General features: G+C 36.3%; 1 protein-coding gene across 1 annotated transcript; it reads left to right on the forward strand.

Moving 5' to 3' along the window:
• On the forward strand, nucleotides 1-27,152 carry O-fut2 (O-fucosyltransferase 2). The gene is made up of 9 exons (XM_069836373.1): nucleotides 1-296; nucleotides 800-911; nucleotides 2,918-3,059; nucleotides 7,307-7,427; nucleotides 11,701-11,832; nucleotides 13,651-13,843; nucleotides 17,403-17,580; nucleotides 17,866-17,995; nucleotides 22,650-27,152. Exons 1-9 carry the CDS (start codon nucleotides 127-129, stop codon nucleotides 22,801-22,803), a joined length of 1,332 nt encoding a protein of 443 aa, XP_069692474.1. The 5' UTR covers nucleotides 1-126; the 3' UTR covers nucleotides 22,804-27,152.
• Nucleotides 27,153-27,401: the final 249 nt, after the last annotated feature.

Here is a 27,401-nt window from a genome sequence, read left to right on the forward strand (position 1 = left end):
TTCTCATTCTTCCGCGCACATGTTGTTCGTAGTTTCAATCTCGTGGGCGTAGGCTAATGTCAAATCAAATGCAAGATTAGAAATAATGATCAAGTGATTTATTGGAGAAACATTTCTTGTGGCATTATGGGCAGCGATGTCATATCGCTAAAGCTACAGCAGAAATTTATAATTGGCACAGTTATTGCTATATTTGTGGCTTGTGTGCCACAAATATGCACATCAGAATCCTTGGGATTTTGTTCAAAAGATGATACAGACTGTAAGGATGGAGATATTATAAAGTCGGTTCCAAGGTAAATTAAGAGCTCAATTATAGAACACTTTGGGGTTGAAATCACTCTTTCTTTCGCTCCATACCTAAAGTAAAAACAAATCTAACCTGGTATAACCTCAATTTTGGTTAGGATTTGATGAAGAAGAAAGAGTGATTTTTCCTTGTAATTATTCCTTCCACTTTCCATACGCTCAATAAATATCTGCATGTGAAAATGTACTAAGAGTTTTATACCGATGCAATGCCTTGGACTAACTAAGGCAATAGATTCTTGATGATCATCTGGACCTTTATTCGAAAATTATGTCTCATTAAGTATGGTAGGAGAGGTAGAGTAGGCTTGCTTGAAGGCTAAAGTACAACAAAACCTTGTCAAGAGGATTTATAACTCGGTAGGCCTATTCATTCATTCATCCGTCGAAATAATGCATTTGACTTAGGTCATGTAGACATCTCACCACTTGATTGTTTTTAATCATGCAGTGTGTAATATGGCAACATAACCCAGGCCGCTGATTGCAGATTCATCTTGTACGATGTGAACCCACCAGAGGGTTTCAACTTGCGTCGAGATGTCTATATGAGAATGGCCAGGTTCGTCCGTAAGCTGAAGAAGGTTGGAGATTGGCACTTGGTGAGTTTCTGAAGTTGATAGGTGTAGAAAACCAACTGATCATATATATATATATATACACATACACACACACACACACACACACAAGGTGTATCTAAATTGGTGTCAGATATTTCGGGGACATGTTCCTAACACCAAAACATTACAAAAAGTGCATATGAACATTGGTCTCAAAATAATTTATTTCAGAGTTAAAAGACAAAAATTAATGTCACAAAAATTGCTCGGAGAGGCTTCCTCCTGCTTCGATGTGGCCCCTAAACCTGCGTTACATGCTCTGGCGTACTCTGTTGAAAATTCCTGGAGTGTTTCGTATTTCGTGGAATCCAGTTTGGATATGCTCTCAGAATATCAACGTTAAGTACAGGGGTCGCATAAATCAGGGACTTTAAATGTCCCCAGACGAAGAAATCCATTGGATTCAAATCAGGCGATCGAGCAGGCCATGCAATGAATCCCCTTCGACCAATACATCTTTGGGGAAATCGATCATTAAAAAAATTACGAACTATCAGTCTGAAATGAGCTGGAACAGCATCGTGTTAAAACACATTCGTTGGATGACGTCCAGAAGCACATCATCAATTAAATGATGCAAATCATTTCGTTCTGTTCACTTACAGAATACATTTTATTCTGATTTCTTTGCTCTACAAAATACAAACAAACAAAAAACCATCAAACAATCAGCGGTCAATGAAGGGACAAATCCTTTAATAACTCCCTAACGAATGGTTTTCGGACCCATGTTCTTATTAACTTTTTTAATTGTTTTGATGTTAGGAACACGTCCCCGAAATATTTGACACCAATATATATATATATAATTATTTGGTGCCAATCAAATATATGTGTCGTTTAGGAGTTCGGGTGCCTCTGTGTGTGCGTGTGTGTGTGTGTGTGTGTGAGTGTGTGTGTGTGTGTGTGTGTGTGTGTGTGTGTGTGTGTGTGCGCGCGCGCGTGCGTGCGCATGCGTGTGTGTCACTAAACCTGGAGTAATTTAAGCTTATTAATCAGATATGATTCTACTTACTGTTTTTTTATATGCTCACCTGTATGTAAATTTCTATTTTATACATATTTCATTGTTATTTTCCATCCAAAGATCATTAAGAATGCTGAATATTACTTAATATCTCCTATCTTTCTTCAAATAGTGTTTATGTGCCATGTTAATTTTCATTTGTTTTCATAAGTTAACAATGATGCACATTGGGAGCAACTTATAAGAAATTATTTTCCTACACAATCCACGCTATATTCACGTTGTTTTGAAATGATTAATCGAAGATGGTTTGCTTATTGTTTATTACACGCACATTAATTGTATGTAATTTCTATTCCAAACGTTTGTTTTTCTATCCCAAGAACATTAAGAATGGCGAATAATATTCATGCTTGTTTCCTGTATTTCTTAAAATATGTGGCATGTTAGTTTCTATTTGTCGTTATTTACGTAAAAATGATGCGCCAAAAATAATAATAATTTCGTACTCACTCCACATCCCTATATTCACATTTGTTTTTCAGTGATTTATTAAAGAATGTACCGGTATTTAAAAGACTAATAATTTAGAAACATGTTACATAAATCATCCTTGTGCCAAAAGAGAATGCTCCCTGGACCAAATTGTCGTATTTTGCAGTGGTCGTCAGTACTCGCCGAAATGAGTAATAATATAATATAATTATGTTGTACGTAACAAGATTGATTATTCAATTGATAGTATATTTTATGAGGTCATGACTGAGATATCTATTGTCAATTGCTTTTATTTATCAGAAGGCCTTGACTGACGGGTATATAAAGACTGGTGCTCTTACGTGTGGAGGTCGGGGTTTGGGATGGCCCACAAGCAACAAGTTATACTAAATATGTTTAGGATTAGTGTAAAACTGGCCTATGTCTCCTATAGTGGGCGGGACATAAGTAACATTCACCAAATTAAGAAATAAAAATAAATATTTCTGAATGAACACACAACCACGAATTCTTGTGCGGACAGGTGCTGCCCCCCTGGGGGCGAATGTACCACTGGCAGTCATTAGATGTAGGGGCGCAGGACCGACTTCCCTGGAGTCTCTTCTTTGACATCCCCAGTTTGAAGCGATTTGCTCCGGTCATTGAGATGCACGAGTTCATGAGAGGTGAGACTGTCTGCCCTGCATGGTGCATGAACTGTTGACACATTACAATTTCTGACTTCAACTTTATTTTACAACAGAATTTAATTATACTTTAAACACACAAGTTGTGGAGTTTTTGAAAACAAAGTTCACTATTATCTGTACAATTGTGGCATCCGTTTTAGCAGACACCTCTTCAACGTGAGTGTGAATGTTTCTGACGACTTCGTAGTATTACTCTATCCATTACAATTGCCGATGACGAAACTAAACAGTAAATTTTTTTTTAATAAACATCTATATTTATCTAGCATCTGAATGATATGAAGGTGATAATGCTGGTGAAATGAGTCTGGAGTCCAGCTCCGAAAGTTCATTCATTCATTCATTCATTCATTCATTTATTTTATTCCATAGATCTTACATGAGCAATGAAGCTTTAAGATGTGGAACAAGTCAAAATTTTACAATATTACAATTACAATTTTTACAAATTGTTACAGTTTTACAATTTAGTGATTTTCTACAATTTTTACAATTTTGTGCAATTTTTTACGATATCTTGGCGAGATGTAGTGAGATGAGGTGAGGTCCGAGGATTCGCCAAAATATTACCGGGCATTTGCCTTTTGGTTGGGGAAAACCTCGGAAAAACCCAACCAGGTAATCAAATCAAAGGGGGGTAATCAAATCAAAGAGGTTGATGCCGAGGACTCGCCATAGACCATCCGGCTTCAGTCCCACGGCTGTGGAAAACCTCGGAAGAAACCAAGTTCAAAGGGGAATCCAACCCAAGCCCGAACGCAGCTCCGGATCAGCAGCCCAGCGAGTCTGCGGACTGAGCTACATCGATGGCTCTACTAAAAGTATACAATACATAGCCAATCAGATTATTAAATTTACAAACGCAAACAATCATTCATCAGTTGAGCTATATGTATAATACAAAACAAGTAAGTTAATTAAATTTAAGGCATAAACAATTCAACCAGTTGATATACAGAAATTGATAATACATATCATGCAAACTACTTCAAATTACAAACACAAAGAATTTATCAACAGAGCTATACAGATTACTATTCAATTTAAAGCATATACAATTCATCGGCCAAAACTATACAAATATATACAATACAAAGTAAGCAGAATAATTTAATTTACAAGCATACTTTCATTAAACTATACAAATTTGTGCAATTAATATCAAGTAGATTAATTCAATTTATAATCATAAACAATTCATCAATTGAGCTATACAGACTACCATTCAATTTATAGTAGGCCTATATACAATTCATCAGTAGAGCTACACAGACTAGTAATCATTTTAAAAGCATATAGAATTCATCAGCCAGCATTTGCTCTTAATAGGTTGAGGAAAAACCCTGGAAAAGACCTCAACCAGGTAACTTGTCCCAACCAGGATTTGAACCCCTCTCGAATTACTCGCGGACCCCCAGTTCCATGGACCACAAGTTGGGAGCCGTTGCACTAGACTGTCAACAAATGTTGATACAGTAATCAATCAATCTTCTTAATGTATCCAGCTGTTTGCTGACAACATATAGTCCACTGTAGTCTATTCAGTTGTTGTTTTTCACGAGAAATGAGGGGTATTTTGATCGGTGTTCATTATAGATGCCTGTTGCTAGTAGCCAGAGTTGGGGTGTAGTCAATATATACTGCAGGGCTGTGTCTTCTGCAACTGGTACTGATGATTTTAATTTACTTCTTTTGTGGTTTATGGGTGGACAGTATAGAAGAATGTGTTCCACATCTTCATCATGATTATTACACCACAGACAAGTAGGATTATCAGAAATGTGAAATCGGTGTAGGTACAATTGAGTGACAATGTGATCTGTTCTGGCTCTTGTTAAAAATGTTTGAACATTTATGGGCAAGTTTTTGTACATTTTCAGGTCATTTGGTTTCTTTTGTACAGACTGTAGGGGAGAGTCGGCTAGTATCAGACATCGGGTAATATCGGACAGTGCGTTTCTTTCATCTACCACCATATGGTAGTACCTGAATGACATGGTTACGTTTCTCTATGCGACATCACAGAAACGTAACCATGTCAATCAGGTACTATCATCATGTGGTAGATGAAAGAAACTCACTGTCTGATATTACCCGATGTCCGATACTACCCAACTCTCCCCTAAAATTTTTCCTTTGTCAGAAGAGAGCCAATTGTTGATCCATAGGTTTGTAAAATGAGACTTTACTGAAGCAAAAGCATTGGATAGAGATATCACTTGAAGACGTCTTGGTTGCAAATATGTTGCCTGTTTTGCAATATCATCGACTTTCTCGTTTCCAGGTATACCACAATGACTAGGTATCCATTGAAATGTTATTTCCTTTTGGAGTTCTTTTAGTTTACGTAGTTGTTTCTGATACAGCAATGAGTGTGCAGAAGAATGAAAGTCCTGGACAAAGAGCAATTGTGGAGTTCCTCTATGACTCCAAGCTGCCATCTTGAGGACTATCACTGTAAAATGAACAGTTCAAACTACACAAGATGATTGAAAAAACGCCTTATCATTCCGTTCCACATACCACCAAGAAAAGAATGCAAGTTGTTTGACATGATTAAATATCTACAGTACAAATAATGGGAATGCATGTTAGTAAGTAAGGATTTCGTAATTAATTACCCTTATGTGTGGAGTTAATTCAGTGCCGTGTTCAATTTATTATACAACTGAAGCATACAATACTTTCAGCTCTTCTTCCAACTGTCTTTTCATCTCGGAATATAAACATCGATTCAGTAATCCATTGGAACATTATTGTTTTCTGTAGATTTTTTAATGTTTTGATTTTGTTTCTGATTTTTTTACATTTACGCTGTTTGACAAGAGGCATAATTTGTAATTGCTTGTACTGCTGCCTTGGAATCGACCAGGAAAACTGCTTTCTCGAACTATGGATACTTGTTAGCTTTAAGTTATGTTGCTTGCTAAGAGATTATTACTTACTTACTTACTGGCTTTTAAGAAACCCGGAGGTTCATTGCCGCCCTCACATAAGCCCGCCATTGGTCCCTATCCTGAGCAAGATTAATCCAGTCTCTATCATCATATCTCACCTCCCTCAAATCCATTTTAATATTATCTTCCCATCTACGTCTCGGCCTCCCCAAAGGTCTTTTTTCCTCCAGCCTCCCAACTAACACTCTATATGCATTTCTGGATTCGCCCATACGTGCTACATGACCTGCCCATCTCGAACGTCTGGATTTAATGTTCCTAATTATATCCACTGAAGAATACAATGCGTGCAGTTCTGCGTTGTGTAACTTTCTCCATTCTCCTGTAACTTCATTCCTCTTAGTCTCAAATATTTTCCTAAGCACCTTATTCTCGAACACCCTTAACCTATGTTCCTCTCTCAAAGTGAGAGTCCAACTTTCACAACCATACAGAATAATCGGTAATATAACTGTTTTATAAATTCTAACTCTCAGATTTTTTGAGAGGAGATTGCATGATGAAAGCTTCTCAACCAAATAATAACAGACTTTCCCATATTTGTTCTGCGTTTAATTTCCTCCCAAGTGTCATTTATATTTCCACCTCTTCAAAGGATAAATTTCCTATTTTTATATCTCCATTTCATACAATACCGCCAATACCGTACCTGTATTTACTCGTATGATCTGCGTACAATCACCTCCTTTAAAACCACTTTAAGCACTGTTGTTGATAATACCTGTATGTGGTTTTCTTTACACTGAGGTTGTGGTACCAAGCAGTCTCTTGAGACTTACTATATCTATTAAATTCGTATATTACATATCAGAAGAATATACACAAGATATTTGCATTATACAGGCCATCATGGTTGGTTGGTTTCTAATGCCAGGTGGTTGACAATAAAGTCATTTGACCTCTTGCACTCCAATATTTTTCAAAGATATTATCATGGCCAGCCACTGAAGCACAGATTTTGAGGTGTTCCGAATCCATTTCTTGGTTTGAGTTGCACAATGGGCAGTTAGGGGACTGATATATTCCAATTCTATGCAGGTGTTTGACCAAACAATCATGGCCTGTTGCCAATATAAATGTAGCTACAGACGATTTTCGTGATAAATCGGGAATTAACATACAGGCCATGATGTGCGTGTATTTTCTGAAGAGTATAGCAACCCTGGAGTAAGCACATCACAAGCTTTAAGTCGACCGTTTCAGAATCAGATGTGCTTAGTAATATTGTTACTGCAGCTCAGTTCATGTCTGCCTCACTGCTTACAGAATACGGCAATCTGACACTGGATGTGGTGTACGTGCTGCAGCACTACGAGGACATGTGGAAGAGTGGCAAGTGGGAGGACAAGTTCTCGATCGAGCCGTGTAATGAGGAAATCTACTACAGGTGAGCTTCACCACATCTGAGTTCTTATTTTCCACCATGTCTTTATATTTGTAAGCAAGTTTTTTGTGCAGTCGTATACCTTCATCTGCGGTTCCTTCCATTTTTTAATAAAAGATTTGAAAGGAAATGTAGTCAGCAACCACTAAAAGATTTTGCATGGAGCCTCATAAGTGATGCCTTATTAGTGTCACTTATTCATTCATTCATTCATTCATTCATTTATTATCTTCCATAGATCTTACATGAGCAATGAAGCTTTAAGATGTGGAACAAGTCAAAATTTTACAATATTACAATTACATTTTTATAAATTTTTACAATATTTTACAATTTTTACAGTTTTACAATGTAGTAATTTTCTACAATGATGAGGTGAGGTCCGAGGATTCGCCAAAAGATTACCCGGCATTTGCCTTTTGGTTGGGGAAAACCTCGGAAAAACCCAACCAGGTAATCAAATCAAAGGGGGAAATGAAGTGATGCCGAGGACTCGCCATAGACCATCTGGCTTCAGTCCCACGGCTGTGGAAAACCTCGGAAGAAACCATTCATTGAGACCAAAGGGGGATCCAACCCAAGCCCGAACGCAGCTCCGGATCAGCAGCCCAGCGAGTCTGCCGACTGAGCTACATCGATGGCTCTACTAAAAGTATACAATATATAGCCAATCAGATTATTAAATTTACAAACGCAAACGATTATTCATCAGTTGAGCTATATGTATAATACAAAACAAGTAAGTTAATTAAATTTAAGACATAAACAATTCAATCAGTTGTGATATACAGAAATTGATAATACATATCATGCAAACTAATTCAAATTACAAACAAACAATTTATCAATAGAGGAGGTTCAAATCTGTCTTCAGACATTTGACTAAACAACCATCACCTTAAAAATTACCAGACTGCAGCCGTTTTATTTCCGTTTATTGTTATGTTTTTATCGCCAATATGCACTTAATTTACATAAACATTGAACATTTGATGCGACCGCAAACATTTTCATTGACACACACACTTACGTTATAAAATTCATTTACATTGAAAATCGACATTAATGCAAACACATGCTTCTATATTGTAGGCCTCTCACCTTCATCTCAAACAGCAGAAATAACTAAAATGCTCTCTCAATTAATATCACTTAATAAAAGAATTATATTCCAGTGGATACCATCCCATTGTGGAATCCTGGGAAACGAGAATGCGGATGCTTTAGCAAAGAAGGGCAGCACTGCTACTTACAGACCTGTTACTAAATCTACGTATTACTCTGTGAAGAGATTTATTAAATCTACATACTTAGACTTCAACAAACAAAATTTGATAACACAATCCCAAGGGAAAAAATGGAACTCTCTGCATCATAATCCACAGTTAATTCCCGATTTACCACGAAAATCGTCTGTAGCTGCATTTAGATTGGCAACAGGCCATGATTGTTTGGCCAAACACCTGCATAGAATTGGAATATATCAGTCCCCTAACTGCCCATTGTGCAACTCAAACCAAGAAATGGATCCGGAACACCTCAAAATCTGTGCTTCAGTGGCTGGCCATGATAATATCTTTGAAAAATATTGGAGTGCAAGAGGTCAAATGACTTTATTGTCAAACACCTGGCATTAGAAAACAACAACATTTTGTAGGCCTCTGCTTGTCAGTTCTTTACAGTGTTGCCTACTGAGTGATTCTGCTTGTAATTGTAGGTGGCTCTGGTTTTACTGTATTACAAAGTAATAGATGATGTTCAAGGAAATGCAGCCCAGAGGACTGTAATAACATTAATAAATACTTCAGTTCAGGAGTAAAATCACTTATTTCATATTTATGTTGAACTGTGGCAATAATTACATAATAGTACATTATGCAACGAGCCTATAATGAAGGTAATTAAGAAGCGAGTATGGATATTTATGAAACGAGCGCAAGCGAGTTTCATAATTTTCATATGAGCTTCTTAATTACCATTATAGGCGAGTTTCATACGACTTTTTATGCTCGACCATATTTCTAACTTGATATTATTAATTTTCTTTGTATCTGACCTTGGCCAATGTCCCGTATGTTGTGAGATATGCGCAGACGCGAAAGTATTGATTTTTTCCAAGGAACAGATGTTCACATTGACCTTGCTAGGCCATAAGAACCTACAGAGATAACATTGAAATTAAATTAGACATTGAAAAACGAGATGACAAATTGAATTTATTTGAATATTATTTACAATTAACGCTAATTATTATAGTAACAGAACATAACCTTCTGCGACAGTATTGGATTTCCAGCCTCCGTGACTTTTCTCTAATTCTCTTTCGATTGCATATCCGAGAATAATCGATACTTGCGGTTTTATAACGGTAGAAAGCTGACCTGTCATTGGCTGAACAGTTGTAACCTGAGTCGTCATTGGCTGAAAGACCTGAACTTTAATGAGTAGGTGTACTTTAAGGACATGCATTAAAGGTCTGCTACCAGGTGTATAATTACTACATTTCGGCATGGTCGAGCATAAAAATAATTATTGAAGAATAATGCAGGATAACAATAATAATTATTATATTCTTCCATGGTATTTTAAGGTATTGTCTTAAAATAAGCTACATCTGACCTTCAGGTGTAAAAAATTATTCATATTCACCTGAAAACCCTGTCGAATTGGTGTTAATTTTCTTCGCTTCAGAATTTTCTTCTCGGCCTTATATTAGACATTACATAACGAGGTGTGGTTTTAAGGAGTTCCGTAATCTATTGGATAATGTGTTATTTCTGTAATAAAGAGATCGGTGGATCCAGCACACTAATCCTCTCTCTCTCTCCTCTTTTGCTTCTAGTTCTTTTCTTTCACTCTATCACGGTATTCTTTTAGAGTTCATATATTTTTGTGCGAGATCGTGCGTATTTGCTTGTTTTCCGCACAGAACCAATACGCGGTAAGTGTGAAATACCACATTCAGTATTCCCAACGTAACACACATAACAATTTCCCTCTTCTTACCGCTTAAGCGCGACATTCATTTTACTGCTTTAGGCTTTTAACATATTATTTTTAGAGACGTTTAACATAGTAATAATTATAAATTGGAAACTTACCACTGCAATTTCACCTAAATTGCAATGTTAATTATTGTTTTTAAACATTTGCAAAAACTAAGTAAAGTCTACTACTCCACGAAACTTATTGTATTCCTGATACAAGTAACATTAAGGAAGCCCTGAAAAAATCAACAAGATTCCAGATGCCGATGTTATTACTGCAATATGTTATATAAATAATATTGTTAAAATATTAAAATGAAAAATAAATCATTACATAACCTTACCGTTTGTTTTAAGTTCGCATTTATAGACTGGGGGGAAAAAAAAGACAGACGTATATCACGGCCTGCTGGAGTATAGTAAACACAGAAAACATTTTATAGCAACAATGTTGAAGAAAGATATTTTGGTTTTCCAAAGTTGCCGTCATTAAACAGAAACCAACATGGAGATTTCATTGCAACTAATTAGAAATTCGTCTTTCAGGTATGTAATAAACGATCTTCGCACAAAATAATGTACGATACATGAGCGGTATGTTTGTTTTCATGTTCTCGGAAATTAAAAAAGCTCAACTACGTTTCGTTTTTTCAATCTTTTCCTCGACCATGAAAACGTCAACATACCGCTCTTGTAACGCATATTACTATTGTGAGCTCTCAGTATTTCGATATTTATTTGTCATCGCCAAATCTTCAGCAGCATTTTGTGTATTGGTATGTCTTTTGTTTTTCAACCGATGTTCTAGTAAGATGATAATAATTCAAGTCGATATTGACTTCGACTGAGAATGTTAATGAATGGCTGTGTTCAGCTGGGAGAGTGCTAATTCAGCTATTTATTTTTGCTGAGTTACAGCAGCTGTGAGTTCCTGAACGACCATTGCAAAATGTCCGCTGTGTTTACTAAGAAACACGCTGCTATTGTTCTGTCTACTCCGGAATATATGATACCATTGGTTGTTGTCTACCCACTCCACTTTCGCTGGCTAGCAGCAGGCTTGTAGTGAAAAAAATTTTGCTACGAAAAATGGCGCCCGCTATTTCAGCGCTGTCGGCCAGCAAGGCGTTCAATGCTGTCGCTATTTCAGCGCTACTTCAGTGCTGTTCCGGCTGAACGCAGCCAATGCTTCTGTACAACCAAGACACTCAGAAAATATGGCAACTATTGAATGTTGGTTACTACAACGCTGCAAGGTTACAAAGCACTATTGTACATGTTTGTTGCAGTAAGTTGAGTTCTGGCAAGTTCAGAGGCTGGTTTTGGGGGTACTCCAACATAACAGCATCTGAGGTGCAGTGCCTCTCCTTCCATGGCCATGTGTCATTGCTGCGTGGCGTGGTGCAGAATCTCTCTGCTCGGTGAGTGACACATTGACTTGAATAATTTCAAGGGAAAAATTATTCTGGGACCGGGTATCGAACCCGGAACCTTTGGCTGAGTGTGCCAACATTCCACCAACTGAGGTACCCAGGAACTACATCAGACCGCTGGCTCAATTCTTCCCTTTATATCCACATATCTCAAGTGGGTTGACAAGATGTCAGTGACCCAGTATTGAGTGCACACTATACTGTGTGACTTAAATTGTGGTTTCCTGTTAACGAACAATGAACTCAATGCTGGGTCACTGACGTCTTGTCAACCCACTTGAGGTATGTGGATATAAAGGAAATAATTGAGCGAGGGGTCTGGTATAGTTCCTGAGTAGTTCAGCCAGTAGTTCGACAACCGGCCCCAGAAGAATTTTTCCTTTGAAATTATTCAAGTCAACTTACAGGGAGCTATACCTGGAAGCCAGATTTGCATGCCACATTGACTTACCTGTCAGCAGTGTCTCCTTTCCGCACAGTAGTATAAATTATATACTCATATTAAAAAATATTTAGTGATTTATTGAGGCATGTAGGTTTTCTGACTCTGCTTGGTTCAGAGTTCGGCTAACATAATGAATTTAAAGTCATTACTAATACAGTAAAAGTCCGATTTACCGCGAATTCGTATTTAACGTGGGGAAAGTATGTCCCCCAGTTATCGGCTGTAATTATTGTCGGACCATGGGATCTGTGCCCCTTCAGCGCTGTCGTCGTTCTTGGAAAAGTTAACGCCTGTACTCACTCCATTCCACCCGCTTTCCTCCCACCACGTTAAACAGCAGGCCACGAGCCTTGCCGAATAGGAATGTTGCCAAACTTCCGTCAAATGTTGTCATAAATAACTTGTCCTCCATGCTACAATATAATTTCTTTCAATCAAAATACATCTTGTATTTCTACATTTTTAAACCTAAATCCCATGTCTCGAATCACTTTCCGTAGCATTTCTCTCCAACCTTGGAAATTATTGCTTCTCTCGCAACCTTCAGTAATTTCTTCAATGTCGGAACTTCTTTCTGCAAGGTATTAAATTCTTGTGTCTTTTTCCTTAAAATATACATCGGTTCATATGATCTACAAGAATTAAAGGTTCTCTTGGTCTGTTCTTTCCTGGTGATTCTAACTTTTCATCTCCTGCACAGACTCTTGATTTTCTTTATTCAGCGCTATGACTTGCCTATATAAATTACATAACATATTGTATTAGTATTAGTTAAGTAAGTAATTTTAATACATAATCAATTGAAGTAAAATAAGTCTCACCAGTGATCGCAGCTGCTTTTATCGTTGCCTTATTTATAGGAAAGAGATGACCTGTTTGTTTCTCTTCATCGCAAAATGCTATTAGTTGCTTAATAATATTTTTTCACCACTCCGTCGCAGTCTAAGACTGTGACTCCGTACTGCAGTACTCATGTTGAGTTGACAACACTGGACTGCAAGTACAAATAAACTGTCCCGCAAGAAGGCTTAAAATTGTGAATAGTGGGGGAGAGAAAGGGAGAGAGATAGAAAAGAGAGACATAGGAATGCAGGGAGAGAAATGAATTACCGAGCTCAGAAGGAATTAAGGTTCAGTTCGCATATCTTACGGGGGCACAGATCTGATGGTCGACAATACTATACATGTGTCGTCTGCAAATAATATGGGATGATGTAGTAATGAACAACTGTAGTGGGCAAGAAAAATTAAGCAAATGAAGGAGAAAGTGTGATCTAGTCAAAAGTCACGTGGGTTTCTGTAGTTGAAAGAACTATGGTATAATCATGTCCCTGAGATGTAATGTGAAATTTGATCCATAGGGCCGTCATGTTCGATCACGCGGAGGTGGCCCTGCACGACGTGTTTGGGGACGCTGTGTACTGGCAAGCCAGGCGCAGCATGCGCTTCGCCCCAGTTCTTGTGAGGCTGGCCGCCAACTTCAGGGCAGAGCACCTCAACTCCACGGACGAGGCGGACGGCACAACCAGACCCGACGACTGGACACTGGAGAAGGTGCAGCTTGATGGGCACTAATACGGGTTTCACGAAAATGCCCTCATTTTAGGCAAAGGGAAACAAGCCTTATGAGGTGAACATCCCTATGTTTGTGTCCCGGAGTCCCTCGTAATAATGTATATCAGAAAAACGTAGCAAACACGGAGTGATTATCAAACAAAACAAATAGCAAAAACGTCAATATTTTAACGTTAACGTTCTTGTTAAATAATTTCAAGGGAAAAATTGTTCCGGGGCCGGGTATCGATCCCGGGACCTCTGGTTGAACGTACCAGTGCTCTGCCACTGAGCTACCTGGGAACTCTACCCGACACCGTCTCAACTTTCCCCTTTATATCCACACAACTCGCGTGGGCTGACGAAATGCCAGAGACCCACATCGAGTGCACACAAACTCTGTGTAACTTGAAATTGTGGTTTTCTGTTAACGTACACAGTGATGTATATATTATGCAAAACTAATCTTTCAGGTAAAGCTTCCTGTAAAGCAGATTTGAATAATTTCAAGGGAAAAATTGTTCCGGGGCCGGGTATTGATCCCAGGACCTCTGGTTGAACGTACCAGCTTTCTACCACTGAGCTACCCGGGAACTCCACCCAACACCGTCTCAACTTTCCCCTTTATATCCACACAACTCGCGTGGGCTGACGGGTAGCTCAGTGGCAGAGCACTGGTACGTTCAACCAGAGGTCCTGGGATCGATACCCAGCCCCGGAACAATTTTTCCCTTCAAATTATTCAAATCTGCTTTACAGGAAGCTTTACCTGAAAGATTAGATTTGCAACGTTCTTGTTAGTTCGTTTATGTTGTTATTATTATTATTATTATTATTATTATTATTATTATTATTATTATTATTAATTATACTTTCTCATTATTTTCTGCTCAACCAACTGAAAAATCATCAAAGTCCTGAAAGAAGCAAATTTTATGAAACTGACTAAATTGATCAACTCTGTGAGCAGGAAGAAAAAGGTCTTAAGTAAAAATTGTATACTTTTCAGGAGAGCAGTAGAAAGATTGAAATTGATGTCAATTATAGAGTTACTTTAATTAAGAGGTTTTTCCTGGATATTATTTGTTTATATTTCTTCTAAAATAGGTAATGTTGCTCATTTAACAATTTTCTTGATTATTTCCAAAAATAGCCGCACTTAAGCCCTTTTAAGACTACAGTCCATACTGAGAAGAAGGGACTATTTAAACATAAAAACTTTTTCATGTCAAAATAAATGAGAAATGTAAATTATTAGGAATGCAAAATGGGTCTTAAACAATATAGGACTGTTTACTTCGTGCTTAAAGTTTTAAAAGGAAAGGACATCAGTATGTGATAAAATGGCTAAAATACAAGTTAGACCTTTTTTATAGGGAAGCATGGAAAGTAAACATGTGATGGTCTGTAAGGAATAAAGAATTAAATATACTTAAGTCCTTTATTCTGTGTGTGCTAGATTCAAAAAGTACTTAGGACATTTCGACCCTCCCAAGTACTAACATTGTAACTCAATTTTTTGTGGTTTTGAGTTGTCCTAGTTAATATGGTCTTAAATTCTTTCTTTTTCTCCCAGTACTATCATTGTAACTCTAAACCTCCCCAATTGTATGTAACATTTTATTGTTAATCTACATATTTGTATACACTAATTTACACGATCATTGTAAAACGTCATTTTCATCTCCTGAAAAATGTATTTTTTATTTTATTATTTTATTGGGTTATTTTACGACGCTGTATCAACATCTAGGTTATTTAGCGTCTGAATGAAATAAAGGTGATAATGCTGGTGAAAAATGAGTCCGGAGTCCAGCACCGAAAGTTACCCAGCATTTGCTCGTATTGGGTTGAGGGAAAACCCCGAAAAAACCTCAACCAGGTAACTTGCCCCGACCAGGATTCGAACCCGGCCCACCTAGTTTCGCGGCCAGACGCGCTGACCATTACTCCACAGGTGTGGACTGAAAAATGTAAGAAAGTGAGTTACAATGTTAGTATTCGGGAGGGTCGATTTGGTAACGCTCTATAAATCCAGTCAGGAGTCTTATTTGACTTTAAACATTTTACCAGATTGTAGAGAATTGTTTCCGCTTTCAGAATATATAAAAATCTCATTTTCACAAAAATTGACTTGAGGCCTTTTTCCTCCCGGCCACAGAACTGGGATAAGGAACAACAGTATTCAAACGTTACACGAAGTATGAAAGAGAAGGTATTATGATGCTGCAAAAGATCGATTTCGATATTTTCACGAAAATGCAGTTTTTCATGATGAAGAATCGAAGAATTCACATTGTTATGTAGACAAGGATAGGAAACATGATCCTATATTTAAATGGCTCTAATGTAGCGTTGCAGATTTGTCGATAAGCCATTCTGGCATGATGCCCTCGATATGGAATGATTATAAAATGATATTAAGTGTTTTTGTTGAAATTTATAAACACTTTTTAAAATCTAATAAAAGTCGATTAACCTCTCGATTAAACGATTAAAGGTGTCCAGTTAACTGATCAACATTTCTAGTTGATTGGCAGCTTTATCCAGAAATGATGTACATCTTTGTTAGTAAAATATATTTATTTGTCTGATGGCTAGTACATGATATTTACTATCATTGACTGAGCGAAAAACAAGGAAGTGGTGAACAAAACTAGGGATTAAGTAATTAAAAACATTCGGGCTCTGGCTTCCCAGTAGCGGTCGACTTCCTTGGAGGATTTCAGAGCAGGGCATTTTGCAAGATGTTGTCTATCCATGTCTTCCTGTTGATGGCACAAAATGCAGGATGCTGATGGAAGGGTGCCAAGACGATTGAGGTGTTTACCCAGGATGCCATGTTCAGTGTTAAGACGAAAGCTTGCAACTGCCAGTCTTCTGGTTCAGGAGGTATATCCTTCAGTAATTTCCTACGTTGTTCCGAAATGTTTATGTCCAGTTCTTGTTGGTGATTATTTTTTTGTAGTTGCTTGATATATTGTTTTACTGAGTTAAATGACAAAGGTTTCCGTGGGTTTATTTTGAGATTGGCACCCTTCTTAGCTAATGTGTCAGCCTGTTCATTCCCATGTAGATTACAATGTCCTGGGATCCATTGTAACACAACTGTTTTGCCATGTTCTTTTAAAGTTGCAAGTATTTTTTGACAATTATTGATTTGTTCTGTGTAGGGGTGATCAGTTTTATTTATGGACAAAATGGCTGCTTTTGAGTCCGAGAGGATGACGGCGTTTGTGAATTTATCCATATGGAATAAAAGTTGATTTAAGGCAACATGTATAGCTTCAATTTCTCCATCATAGGCAGATAGATTATAACCAACTGGGAGATAGAAGCAAAATAGATTACTAAATATACCAGCTCCTGTTAGTAAAATATTAAGGAGTCTATTTGAAATGAAAAACACATTGGCATTTAACTTCAAGAATAGTATCTAAGATCAGTTGTTAGAAACCACTGAAGCAACATGGTGTAAAATCTCAATGTAGTATAATATAATTATGAGAAATATTTCTTTCAAATTAACTGAAATGATTGTTTTGTATGTACAACACAGCCACGCTCTGGCACGAAGGGGGGCCCGTATCTGTGTGTACACATGCGACGCAAGGACTTCCTGCTGGGCAGACCCAAGCATGTGCCCAGCATAGCAGGAGCAGCAACCCAGCTCAGACAGCGCCTCAAGGAGCTTGGGTTGACAACTGTGTTTGTGGCCACAGATGCCCCGGATGAAGGTGAGTTCCTTGTATAATCAGCGACCATCAGGATAGGTTGATAAATATAAAATGTTTAATGAATGTGGAAGAGCTTATTTCCATTTCATCATTGATTTCATTGATGCCATATGACCACATCCGTAAAAGCATTCTAAAATGGGCAACCTTTCAATATGATAGACACAGTAATATTATATCATTTCGATTTTAAAAAATTACAAGGGACTTAAAAATTTGAATAAAAAGTCAGAACTGCTGTGAAGTAAATAATTCAAACGCACTTCAGTTGTTGTATTGTTGCAGAGTTTGAGGAGCTGCAGCGTCATTTGTCATCATTCCAAGTACTGCGGTACACCCCTGCACAAGTCGTGAAGGAGACCTACAAGGACGGGGGTGTGGCCATTATCGAACAGATAATCTGTTCACATGCAAGGTACGATCTCACAAGACTGAGCAATCAGGGTTTTGGTTGATAATGCCCACTACGGTATATTATTATACAGTATAAGGCTTTTATTTGGTATCCCATTAGCTAAGTGTATAGTATTTTAACTTCAGGACACATTTATATTGATATATTCCCTTGAAATCTTTCAAATCTAAGTATCTTATGATGAGTTGTCAAAATAACACTATGATGACAAGTGTTGTATGTTTCCACGTGTTGTCTACATTTAAATATTCCAATGATAGCCTTTTTATTTTATCCGTTTTTTTTTTGTTTCATCGTCTTTCCCTATAATATCTCTCATGTGAGAACTCGACATACTTATTATCAAATTTTACTTATCTAGTAGGCCATTATTTGACACTTTTTACTGCAAAAGTTTGCCTTTATTGTTAAATAAAATGGAAACCACGTTGCTATGTTGTTTTACTTAGCAACATGTTATGAAGCATTTTATATCAGTTATTACCATAGCAACAATACAACTGACGTCATGAATCATAATAGTTATTTATGGTACTTGTGAGGTAAGTGCATCTTTATTGCGCGAGTGGAAAGATTTAAGCATGAGGCGTCAGCCTCGTGCTTAAATTACATGAGCGCAATAAAGATCACGCTCACAAGTACCATACGTAATTTTATCCATGACCATAACGAAAAATTATGTTTTATAAAAGAAAATGTGTTGAAAATAAGTCCTCATATAATCACATATCATGGCATGGATTTTAGAATTGATATGTGTACTAGGTAGGTCATGATGTAGGAGGCCATGATTAGTGAAGAACGGTATCTAAGGCGTTGGATAAATAACAAATTACAATTAATTATATAATTTTAATATATATTTTTTTCATTTTAAACGTGTATTTTCGTCTTTTTGAAGTTTCAGGAATTGTTTAGAAGTGTTCACGGGACTAATGTGATTAAAATAATTTCACATTTTACTTCTGTAAACTTAAAAGGAATATTAAAATGTAATTAATCATCGTGTCTGTTTAGCTCAGTTGACTAACGCGTTATTATAAGTAATAAAGAAGTAGAGGTAGTGACATCTAGTAACTAATATATTAACTTCTTGAGTAATAGTTGAATGGAAAAGTATACGTGTGTACCCGGGTACTAGGAAAATACTAATGAACTGTGAGATAAAGTTCAAACTGTGAGGTAAAGTCTTTATCTCACTAGTGGAATAAAGTAATGTTGAATAAAAGCCTACTTTACAAACGCAAAAGTATTTAGTAAAGGCATGTTTTTCGTTATGGTCATGGATAAATTTTATTTATCGTCTTCCATTGCAAAAGTAGGCCATTATTTGATACTTTTGTACTGTAAAAGTTTGCCTTTATTGTTAAATAAAATGGAAACCACGTTGTTATTTTGTTTTACTTAGCAACATGTTATGAAGCATTGGACGGATGATTTGAAATAAATCTTAGTAGTATCAATTATTACCATAGCAACAATACAGGTGACGTCATGAATCATAAAGAATAAAATTTCTTCACTGATATAACAGATTTAATATGCCTAATTGAATTTATAGATTTATTTCCTTCTAATTTTCGGCAAATATCGAACAATGTAGATAAAGTATTGTATGCAGCTCGTACAAAAGTAGCTTCATTAACTCCCTCCAGTCGTGATCAAATTTGACCCACTTTTGTACATCGTTATAATATAATATACTATTTTTTTTGTGTGTATCTGAAAATTGTGTTTATTGTATGCCATGTATTTCACTCTTCCTGTACTACTACTGCTGATGTTACCACCACCATCACTCTTATTCTCATATTTCTTACAGATTGTGTATGTCTCACTCATTTTGACTCACTGTTCACATTTTATTACGCTTTTTATAAAAATTGGAGATTTATCCTTCGAAGAGGTGGAAAAATTCAAATATCTTGGAGCAACAGTAACAAATATAAATGACACTCGGGAGGAAATTAAACGCAGAATAAATATGGGAAATGCCTATTATTATTCGGTTGAGAAGCTCTTATCATCCAGTCTGCTGTCAAAAAATCTGAAAGTTAGAATTTATAAAACAGTTATATTACCGGTTGTTCTGTATGGTTGTGAAACTTGGACTCTCACTTTGAGAGAGGAACATAGGTTAAGGGTGTTTGAGAATAAGGTGCTTAGGAAAATATTTGGGGCTAAGCGGGATGAAGTTACAGGAGAATGGAGAAAGTTACACAACACAGAACTGCACGCATTGTATTCTTCACCTGACATAATTAGGAACATTAAATCCAGACGTTTGAGATGGGCAGGGCATGTAGCACGTATGGGCGCATTCAGAAATGCATATAGAGTGTTAGTTGGGAGACCGGAGGTAAAAAGACCTTTAGGGAGGCCGAGACGTAGATGGAAGGATAATATTAAAATGGATTTGAGGGAGGTGGGATATGATGATAGAGACTGGATTAATCTTGCACAGGATAGGGACCAATGGCGGGCTTATGTGAGGGCGGCAATGAACCTCCGGGTTCCTTAAAAGCCAGTAAGTAAGTAAGTAAGGAAGTATTTCCATAACGTTGTAAGTGCCGAAACCGGGAGAATCTATTTTTTCACATATATCAGTTGTAGATGCCCTGTTTGACAATATTACGAAAGGTTATGAAGAAAGTGTTGCTCCAAGTAATGAAGTAGTGCACTTTCAGGTTGTCCAAGTTACAACGTTGTATGTACTGTATAAAAATATTTTTGCTCCTACTGTAAACTTTAAAATTGGCACTTACAACGTTCTGGAAATGCTCGCTTCATTTCTATATGTCTCATTTCTACTGACTTATTGTTTACATTGTATTATGATTATCTCCTTCAATTTTTATGTACTACATTTGATATATTTGTAGTTTTTTTTTTCAATCGAAACTTTACTCTAGGTTGCGTGTTAGAGAAGGGTCCTTTGGCCTTAACTCTGCCAAGTTAAATAAAACCAGTATTCACTGATTAACTTTATAACTTTTTTACTGTGTTAACATTGGAAAGTAACCTGGCGGACTAGTTTCGAAGTGGTATTCTTCATTGTCTGAAGCCTGGTGAAGGTCCGCGCTATCTTCTGGTTTGCTGTTGTGGTGGGGTATGTTCATGTTAACACAGTAAAGAAGTTATGAAGTTAATCAGTGATTATATGAGTGTTGAAAGTGTGTATTCAACATAAAAAAACAATATTGTTATTATTCCACAGTAGATTTTGGTAGCAAACTGTTTTTCTCTCACTCTCTGAGATACATACATATATATCACACAAGCTGAACTGCAAGTAACGTCATCAATTTATTTCAAGGGGTTATTCTTTGTGATATTTCAAACAAAAAAGCTCCATACAGTTTTGCTCGTTTTTTGCTTCCTTTTCGAGAAAAAAAAAATTGTTTCATGCAAAACATTTCATAGCATGTTTTGGGAAAGTCATTGATTTAATTCCCAATATGCTCAGTCAATTTAAGAGAGCAGTGTATTACGATAATAAATGATTGAAATAATTTTAGTTTTGTCCGAACAAATATAACATTTTAAAATTTCTTTTGCAGAACGAAAAGGTACATTTGTTCAGATTAAATTTTTTTTTTTTCGTTGTTGGTAACTCTATAGCATCTATTAGATGCTTTATGGTTGTGCTAACAGATGGAGTTACTTGTCAACAATGTGACACTGAAATGTGTGTTCAGGTTACTGCCCAGCGACAGTCCTGATGTATTTTTATATTTTGATGATTGGTTAATTAATATTAACCCGGCACACTCACATTCATACAAATTTCCAGATTCTAGACACCCAGGTAATTCTTCTTCAAGAAAAATTCACTGAGAGCCGATCCTGGGAATCGAACCCAGGACCTCCAGATCTGTAAGCCAGCATGCTGACCAACAGACCGCGGATAATAATAATAATAATAATAATAATAATAATAATAATAATAATAATAATAATATTCTTTATTTATACTGGCAGAGTTAAGGCCATAGGGCCTTCTCTTACTCTCTACCAGGTCACAAAGTATAGAAGCAGTTAAAATTTAACAAAAAGTTAAAGAACAGAATACTAACAGATTACAAAAAAAAAATAATAATAATAGCATAATAAAATCGACACTAAACAACATGAAAATAATACCATAATAGAAAAAAAAAAAAAAAAAGTAATAATACATTGGAATATAATGAAAGCAACTCATTTAGTACAAATGTTTAATGTGGAAAAACGTAAGAAAGAAAATATCAAAATGGAATGTAATAAAATAATAATAAAAAAGAAAAGAAATACGAAAATTAGATAAAATTCATGATAAAAAAGGCAGTCAAATCAAATTTCTGCACATTTGAAGGACAGAACTAAAATTCTTCCAATCATTAATCATAATACACTGCTCTCTTAAATTGACTGAGCATGTTAGGAATTAAATCAATGACTTTCTCAAATCACGTAATGAAATATTTAATATAAAACAAATTTTTATCTCGGAAAGGCAGCAAAAACGAGCAAAATTGTATTAAACCTGTTTATTTGAAATATCTCAAAGAATAACCCCCTGAAATTAATGACATTACTTACTGTTCGTCCTGTATAAACTGAAGAGCTTCACACCTCGAGCTGTGAAGCAATAAAGTGAGTTGTTTTCTTGTAGGTTCTTCATCGGAACATATGAATCAACATTCTCGTTCAGGATCCAGGAGGAGCGGGAGATCATGGGTTTCCCTGAAGCTCGTACATTCAACAGACTGTGTGGGGATGCCGAGAAGAAGTGCAGCCCTCCAACTGCGTGGAGGATCGTCTTCTGAAGAAGACTTCGTGCCAAATGAGTTCGTCAGGCTGTGTCACTGCCGATTATATCCAGATAGTGTGAATGTCTATATTCATTTTGTAAGGTAAATAAACTTTTTACATCAAAGTATGCAGTTTTCACTCAAAGAAGATATTGGAACAGGAATTATTTAATTATCCCTGCCTTGCCAATAAGCACAGAATATTTAGAGGCCCACTTTCTTACCTGATTTACTGCTCCTTAAAAAGGCATGGTATCAGTGCAGAGAAATCATTTTTCTTCTGACAAGGGAACCATCTCGGGTCGTGTGGTGCTTGAATTTAATGAAAATGCATATTTGAGCTAATTTTCATTCGTTAAGAAATGTGATGATAGTCGTTCGTTTCGCTTATACCTTGTTTACGAAATATATTGACTTTAAAAATCGCTCTACTTATACCACTTCTTGCGTGTACTCGGATCCTCGTAGTTCCGCTACACTGTATCACAGCTCTCACATTAATGCTCTAGTCTATTTTTTTCTCTTGACCCATATTAATACAGTAGTAGTGCAATCCATGGCATCTGTCACTCACTCGTACACCGTCCAAATCCATAGGCATGCACTGCAAATCTAGGAATACGACTGTACGTACTATGCTTTCAAGGACTGAAAGGGGAATTTGGACTTAAAGTAAAATGTGTAGACAAAGATAAACCATTTAATGTCGTGGTCGATTCAAGTTGTTATCTGAGAGTATATTGGCTAGTTCAGTCTTCTTAGTTGATGTTATACCACCAGCATTCCATTGTAAGATGTTTAGTTGATTCTGTACCATTAAAGTAGTCCCGCCCGGAGATCCGATTGGGGGACTATTTGACCTCCGGATAATTTTACCTTAATGGTACTCATTTCATATTGGAGTGAAAATGGCAAGTTGTAGCCGATTTAAGTGAACACCATATTTTAACGTTTTGGTGGCTACTTCATTCACACACAACCCCCAGAATGTCTGGAGGACCACACCTGCTGTTGGTCGACGGGTCCATTGGACCTAGCTGGCAGATCTTGTTGATCACCAGCTTTCCCTCCTTAAGCCACTGGAGGACGATTTTAGTGCCATAGCAGGTCAGCACTAGGAACAGAAAAGTAGAAAGAGGAGGAAGGAAAGGGAAATGAACCCCTAGGCCTCGACTGCTCTAATGCCGTCGGGGTCGAAGAAAGTAAGAGTTCAGTCAGAGGACTGGATAGGAAAGGGTAAAGAGGGAATTAGGTATTGGATAGAGGTAAATTATACCAAATTCAGTCATTAACTCATCAAGCTGACCAGTGCTAATTGATGAGTAGCCCCTCCCTTTAGTTCAGCTTGTAAAATTATGCTTACTAACAGCTGCACCACGGGAAGGTAGGGATGGGATATTGGGTATTTGTCCAGGTTGGTTCCTTAAAGCCTTCAATGGGAAGGATTAATGGCTCTCCCCCTGTATCCGACAGATATCCTTTTGCAGCCAGTCCATTCAAGTAGTTCTGGTAAACTGTCAAAAAATCACGTGTAAACGTGGTTGAGAGATACGTTGCTTATTCTGAATGAAACAAAAAGGAAACGATGTTATAGGAACTATAAGAAGGGCAAATGACTCGATAAAACATTATCCAAGACTGGAATAAACGTTGGAAAGGAGGAAGACAATAAGTAATTAACATAACAGATTGACAGCACGTGTTTAACATAAAATCATCTTACGAAGACTAAAATTCGTAACATTCACATGATGTCTGTGAATGTTATACCACCCGATTCCACTTAAGAAACCATTAAATACCTCTCACAAAAATGAATGGCTTAAGTCAGACACCCTGTACATTACACACTGTTACATGTTCAAAAGAGTCACACGTGGCCCATAGGTTGAAGAAAACTGATTTAGAAAAAAAGACTTGAAATAGCAAAACCTCTTATTATATTAATACTAGTGGCTTGTGCAGCAAATGCTGCAAGCTAAGTTCATTAGATATTCAAATAAAAATGTTTCAGATTTATTTTCAATGAAGAATATCAACTTTTGAAAGTTATTTGCTTCCATAATAATGAAACATACTCCCTCTGAATGTTTTTTATGCCAAATACTTTTTCGTGAACTTATCCACCTTCAGTTTTTGAGTTTCAACGCGAAAACGAAGTAACAATGTCAGGACAATCAGTGGGTTTTTCATGTGGGAGTAAAGCAGTAGCTATTTCAGGTTATTGTGGATTGTCGGTGAAAATTAAAAAAAAAAAGTCAGGTTTGCCATGCTTTCAAACAATAGACATAGCATCTTGGTATAGCTTGAAATATAGAGAGTAAAATCATTTTATCCTGCTAGGAGATCTTGCTGAAATGATCGGGAGAGTACAAAATGTTGTAGGCCTCTTATTTTATCAGTAATACCTTTTGGTCTCTCCTTAGGAACTGTAATTTTTGCGCTCTCTCGAGCCAATACTCAAGAGAACGACACATATAAATATCTACACCACACCGACATTAAGTATATGAAAAAGACCCAACCCACTTGATTAATAACTATAAAAATATTATCTTATGTAAGTTTTGTTGTTTTATATATATAATAGCCGCGACTCAGTAACTTATAGAAATGAAGATGTAATTTAAGATATTCTCTACATCTACTTATATAACCCCAAAACGTTTCACTTTCATATTATCAATATAGCATTAATATGTATGTAAAATGGTCACATCATGGCATTAACTATAATAATATTTCATTTCTAATGGTAATAATGTCATCAAACCTGCTCAAGTTTTGTAGATTTTAATATCCAATACACAGCTGTACTCAGAAAATTACACACCACAGAATCAGACCTGTAAATTATTTTTAGTAAGTCTTGAAGTTTTTAATAACCAATTGAATTTGAGCTCTAAATATGTCTGTAATCCTGCAGGTCATGGCCTTCGTGTAATAGCCTATTGTTTACTGTAGTGTATGTTCTGTTTTATTCTGAAAAGCCATTATTTCTCAAAACTGACGAAGATGGATTTTGTAAAATAGAAAAATGATGTAGGAAAACTAACATTTCATTGAAAACTACTATTTTTCCGAAAAACTTTGGGTTCCAAGCTTCAAAATTAGGGGTCATTTATTCAAATCCGTTCAGCCGTTTTCCTGTAATTTCCATTACCAGTTCAAATTATATATATAGATTAAAGAACAAAACTTGAATGCCGGCATTTCTTTCTTTCTTAACATTTTACCCTTGTCAAGGCTTTTGTCTTTGTCTTTTCAAGCAGTTTCAACCTTAAAATAGGATACCCACAGATTGTTCAGTACTGGAGAATAAAATATCATTAACTGGTACAGTTCATGATGTTTTCAAGTTTTACATACTTTATTAGAAAGCTTAAAGTTTGTGGAGAGACAATTCCAATATGAATGCACTAGAATCCTCGAAATGCAATACAGGACTAAAACAAAACTATCTAAACATATTTTTAAAACACGCAAGCCTGCTAATTAGATCATATTGCAATAGTTGTATTACATATTTTTCTCTAAACCCACTGGGGACTCTGCTTGCTGGCAGACACATCACATTCAGTGGCATTATGAATGATCGATCATTCATAGAAAATTTCACTAATATCACAGTCTAGTATATACAGTCACGAAGCTCAAAACTTACTAAATATGCAAACATACATAGTTGCTCACCACCAGGATCGCTACTATCGCCTCATCACAGATTCTTTCCCTAGCAGACGATAAAATGTATTGTACTTTCGATATCGTGTTCTTTTGAAAAAATTAACACCTTCCTTCCACTATTGAAATATGAAATACATAAGGTTTATATATTATTTTCATAAAATATATATTATATTCTATAAACTCATCTTCCTGGATCTTTTGGAAAAAGGATAACTCTAACCTATTTTTCTTACAATTTATAGCACTACAAACATCTTCCTGTCCCATATTATTATTCAAATTATTGTATTTTAGCCATTTACAGTTATTACAATCTATAATGAACATTTCACAGTTTACACAACTTTTCACAAAAATGCGAAATACGGCACAGTCAATGCCTTTTCGATCTAGACCAGGCCGTAATGTTTGTTCGGGTTTTCTATTTCAGTGTATGGAGCTCAGTGAAATATTATATTATAACTTTATTGCGTATCATTTCTAAGTTTTATTTAGTGTAATGTGTCCATTAGAGGGGAAGGGTGCAATCCATGTTCTGGAGTTTATCCCATAATAAACATAACCTATAATTTTCATATGAATTGCAAGGCATTGGAGATCACTAAATTTAGACAGAAAGGGGCAACTGGTACAGTAAACTTAACCTATAATTTCAACATATCTAACTATCCGTGCGGTGCAACTGAAAATTATTGAATCATGCATAAATGAATGTACAAGAATTTCGCAATTTTTAATCGAAATAAAGGCAGGTAGGTCTATTACACATACGAAAAACGTAATTTTCACACCAAAAATAATATTAGACCTTAACTCGCAAGTGAATTATGTCTGAAGTGTCTCATAATCATTGTTTTAAATTTTATTAATGAAATTACACTACATTTTAGAGAAACATAAGTTACTGTTCATGCATTCCAACT

Source organism: Periplaneta americana, chromosome 9, assembly GCF_040183065.1.
Source record: "Periplaneta americana isolate PAMFEO1 chromosome 9, P.americana_PAMFEO1_priV1, whole genome shotgun sequence".
Classification (NCBI taxonomy): domain Eukaryota; kingdom Metazoa; phylum Arthropoda; class Insecta; order Blattodea; family Blattidae; genus Periplaneta; species Periplaneta americana.

What these genes read in the sequence shown, in the direction of transcription:
- O-fut2 (XM_069836373.1), top strand. Translation starts at nt 127, where the DNA reads ATGGGCAGCGATGTCATATCGCTAAAGCTACAGCAGAAATTTATAATT. An exon ending in GTGCAGAATCTCTCTGCTCG is followed by an intron (nt 11,833 to 13,650) that starts GTGAGTGACACA and finishes TTTGATCCATAG; the next exon opens with GGCCGTCATGTTCGATCACG. An exon ending in CACAGATGCCCCGGATGAAG is followed by an intron (nt 17,581 to 17,865) that starts GTGAGTTCCTTG and finishes GTATTGTTGCAG; the next exon opens with AGTTTGAGGAGCTGCAGCGT.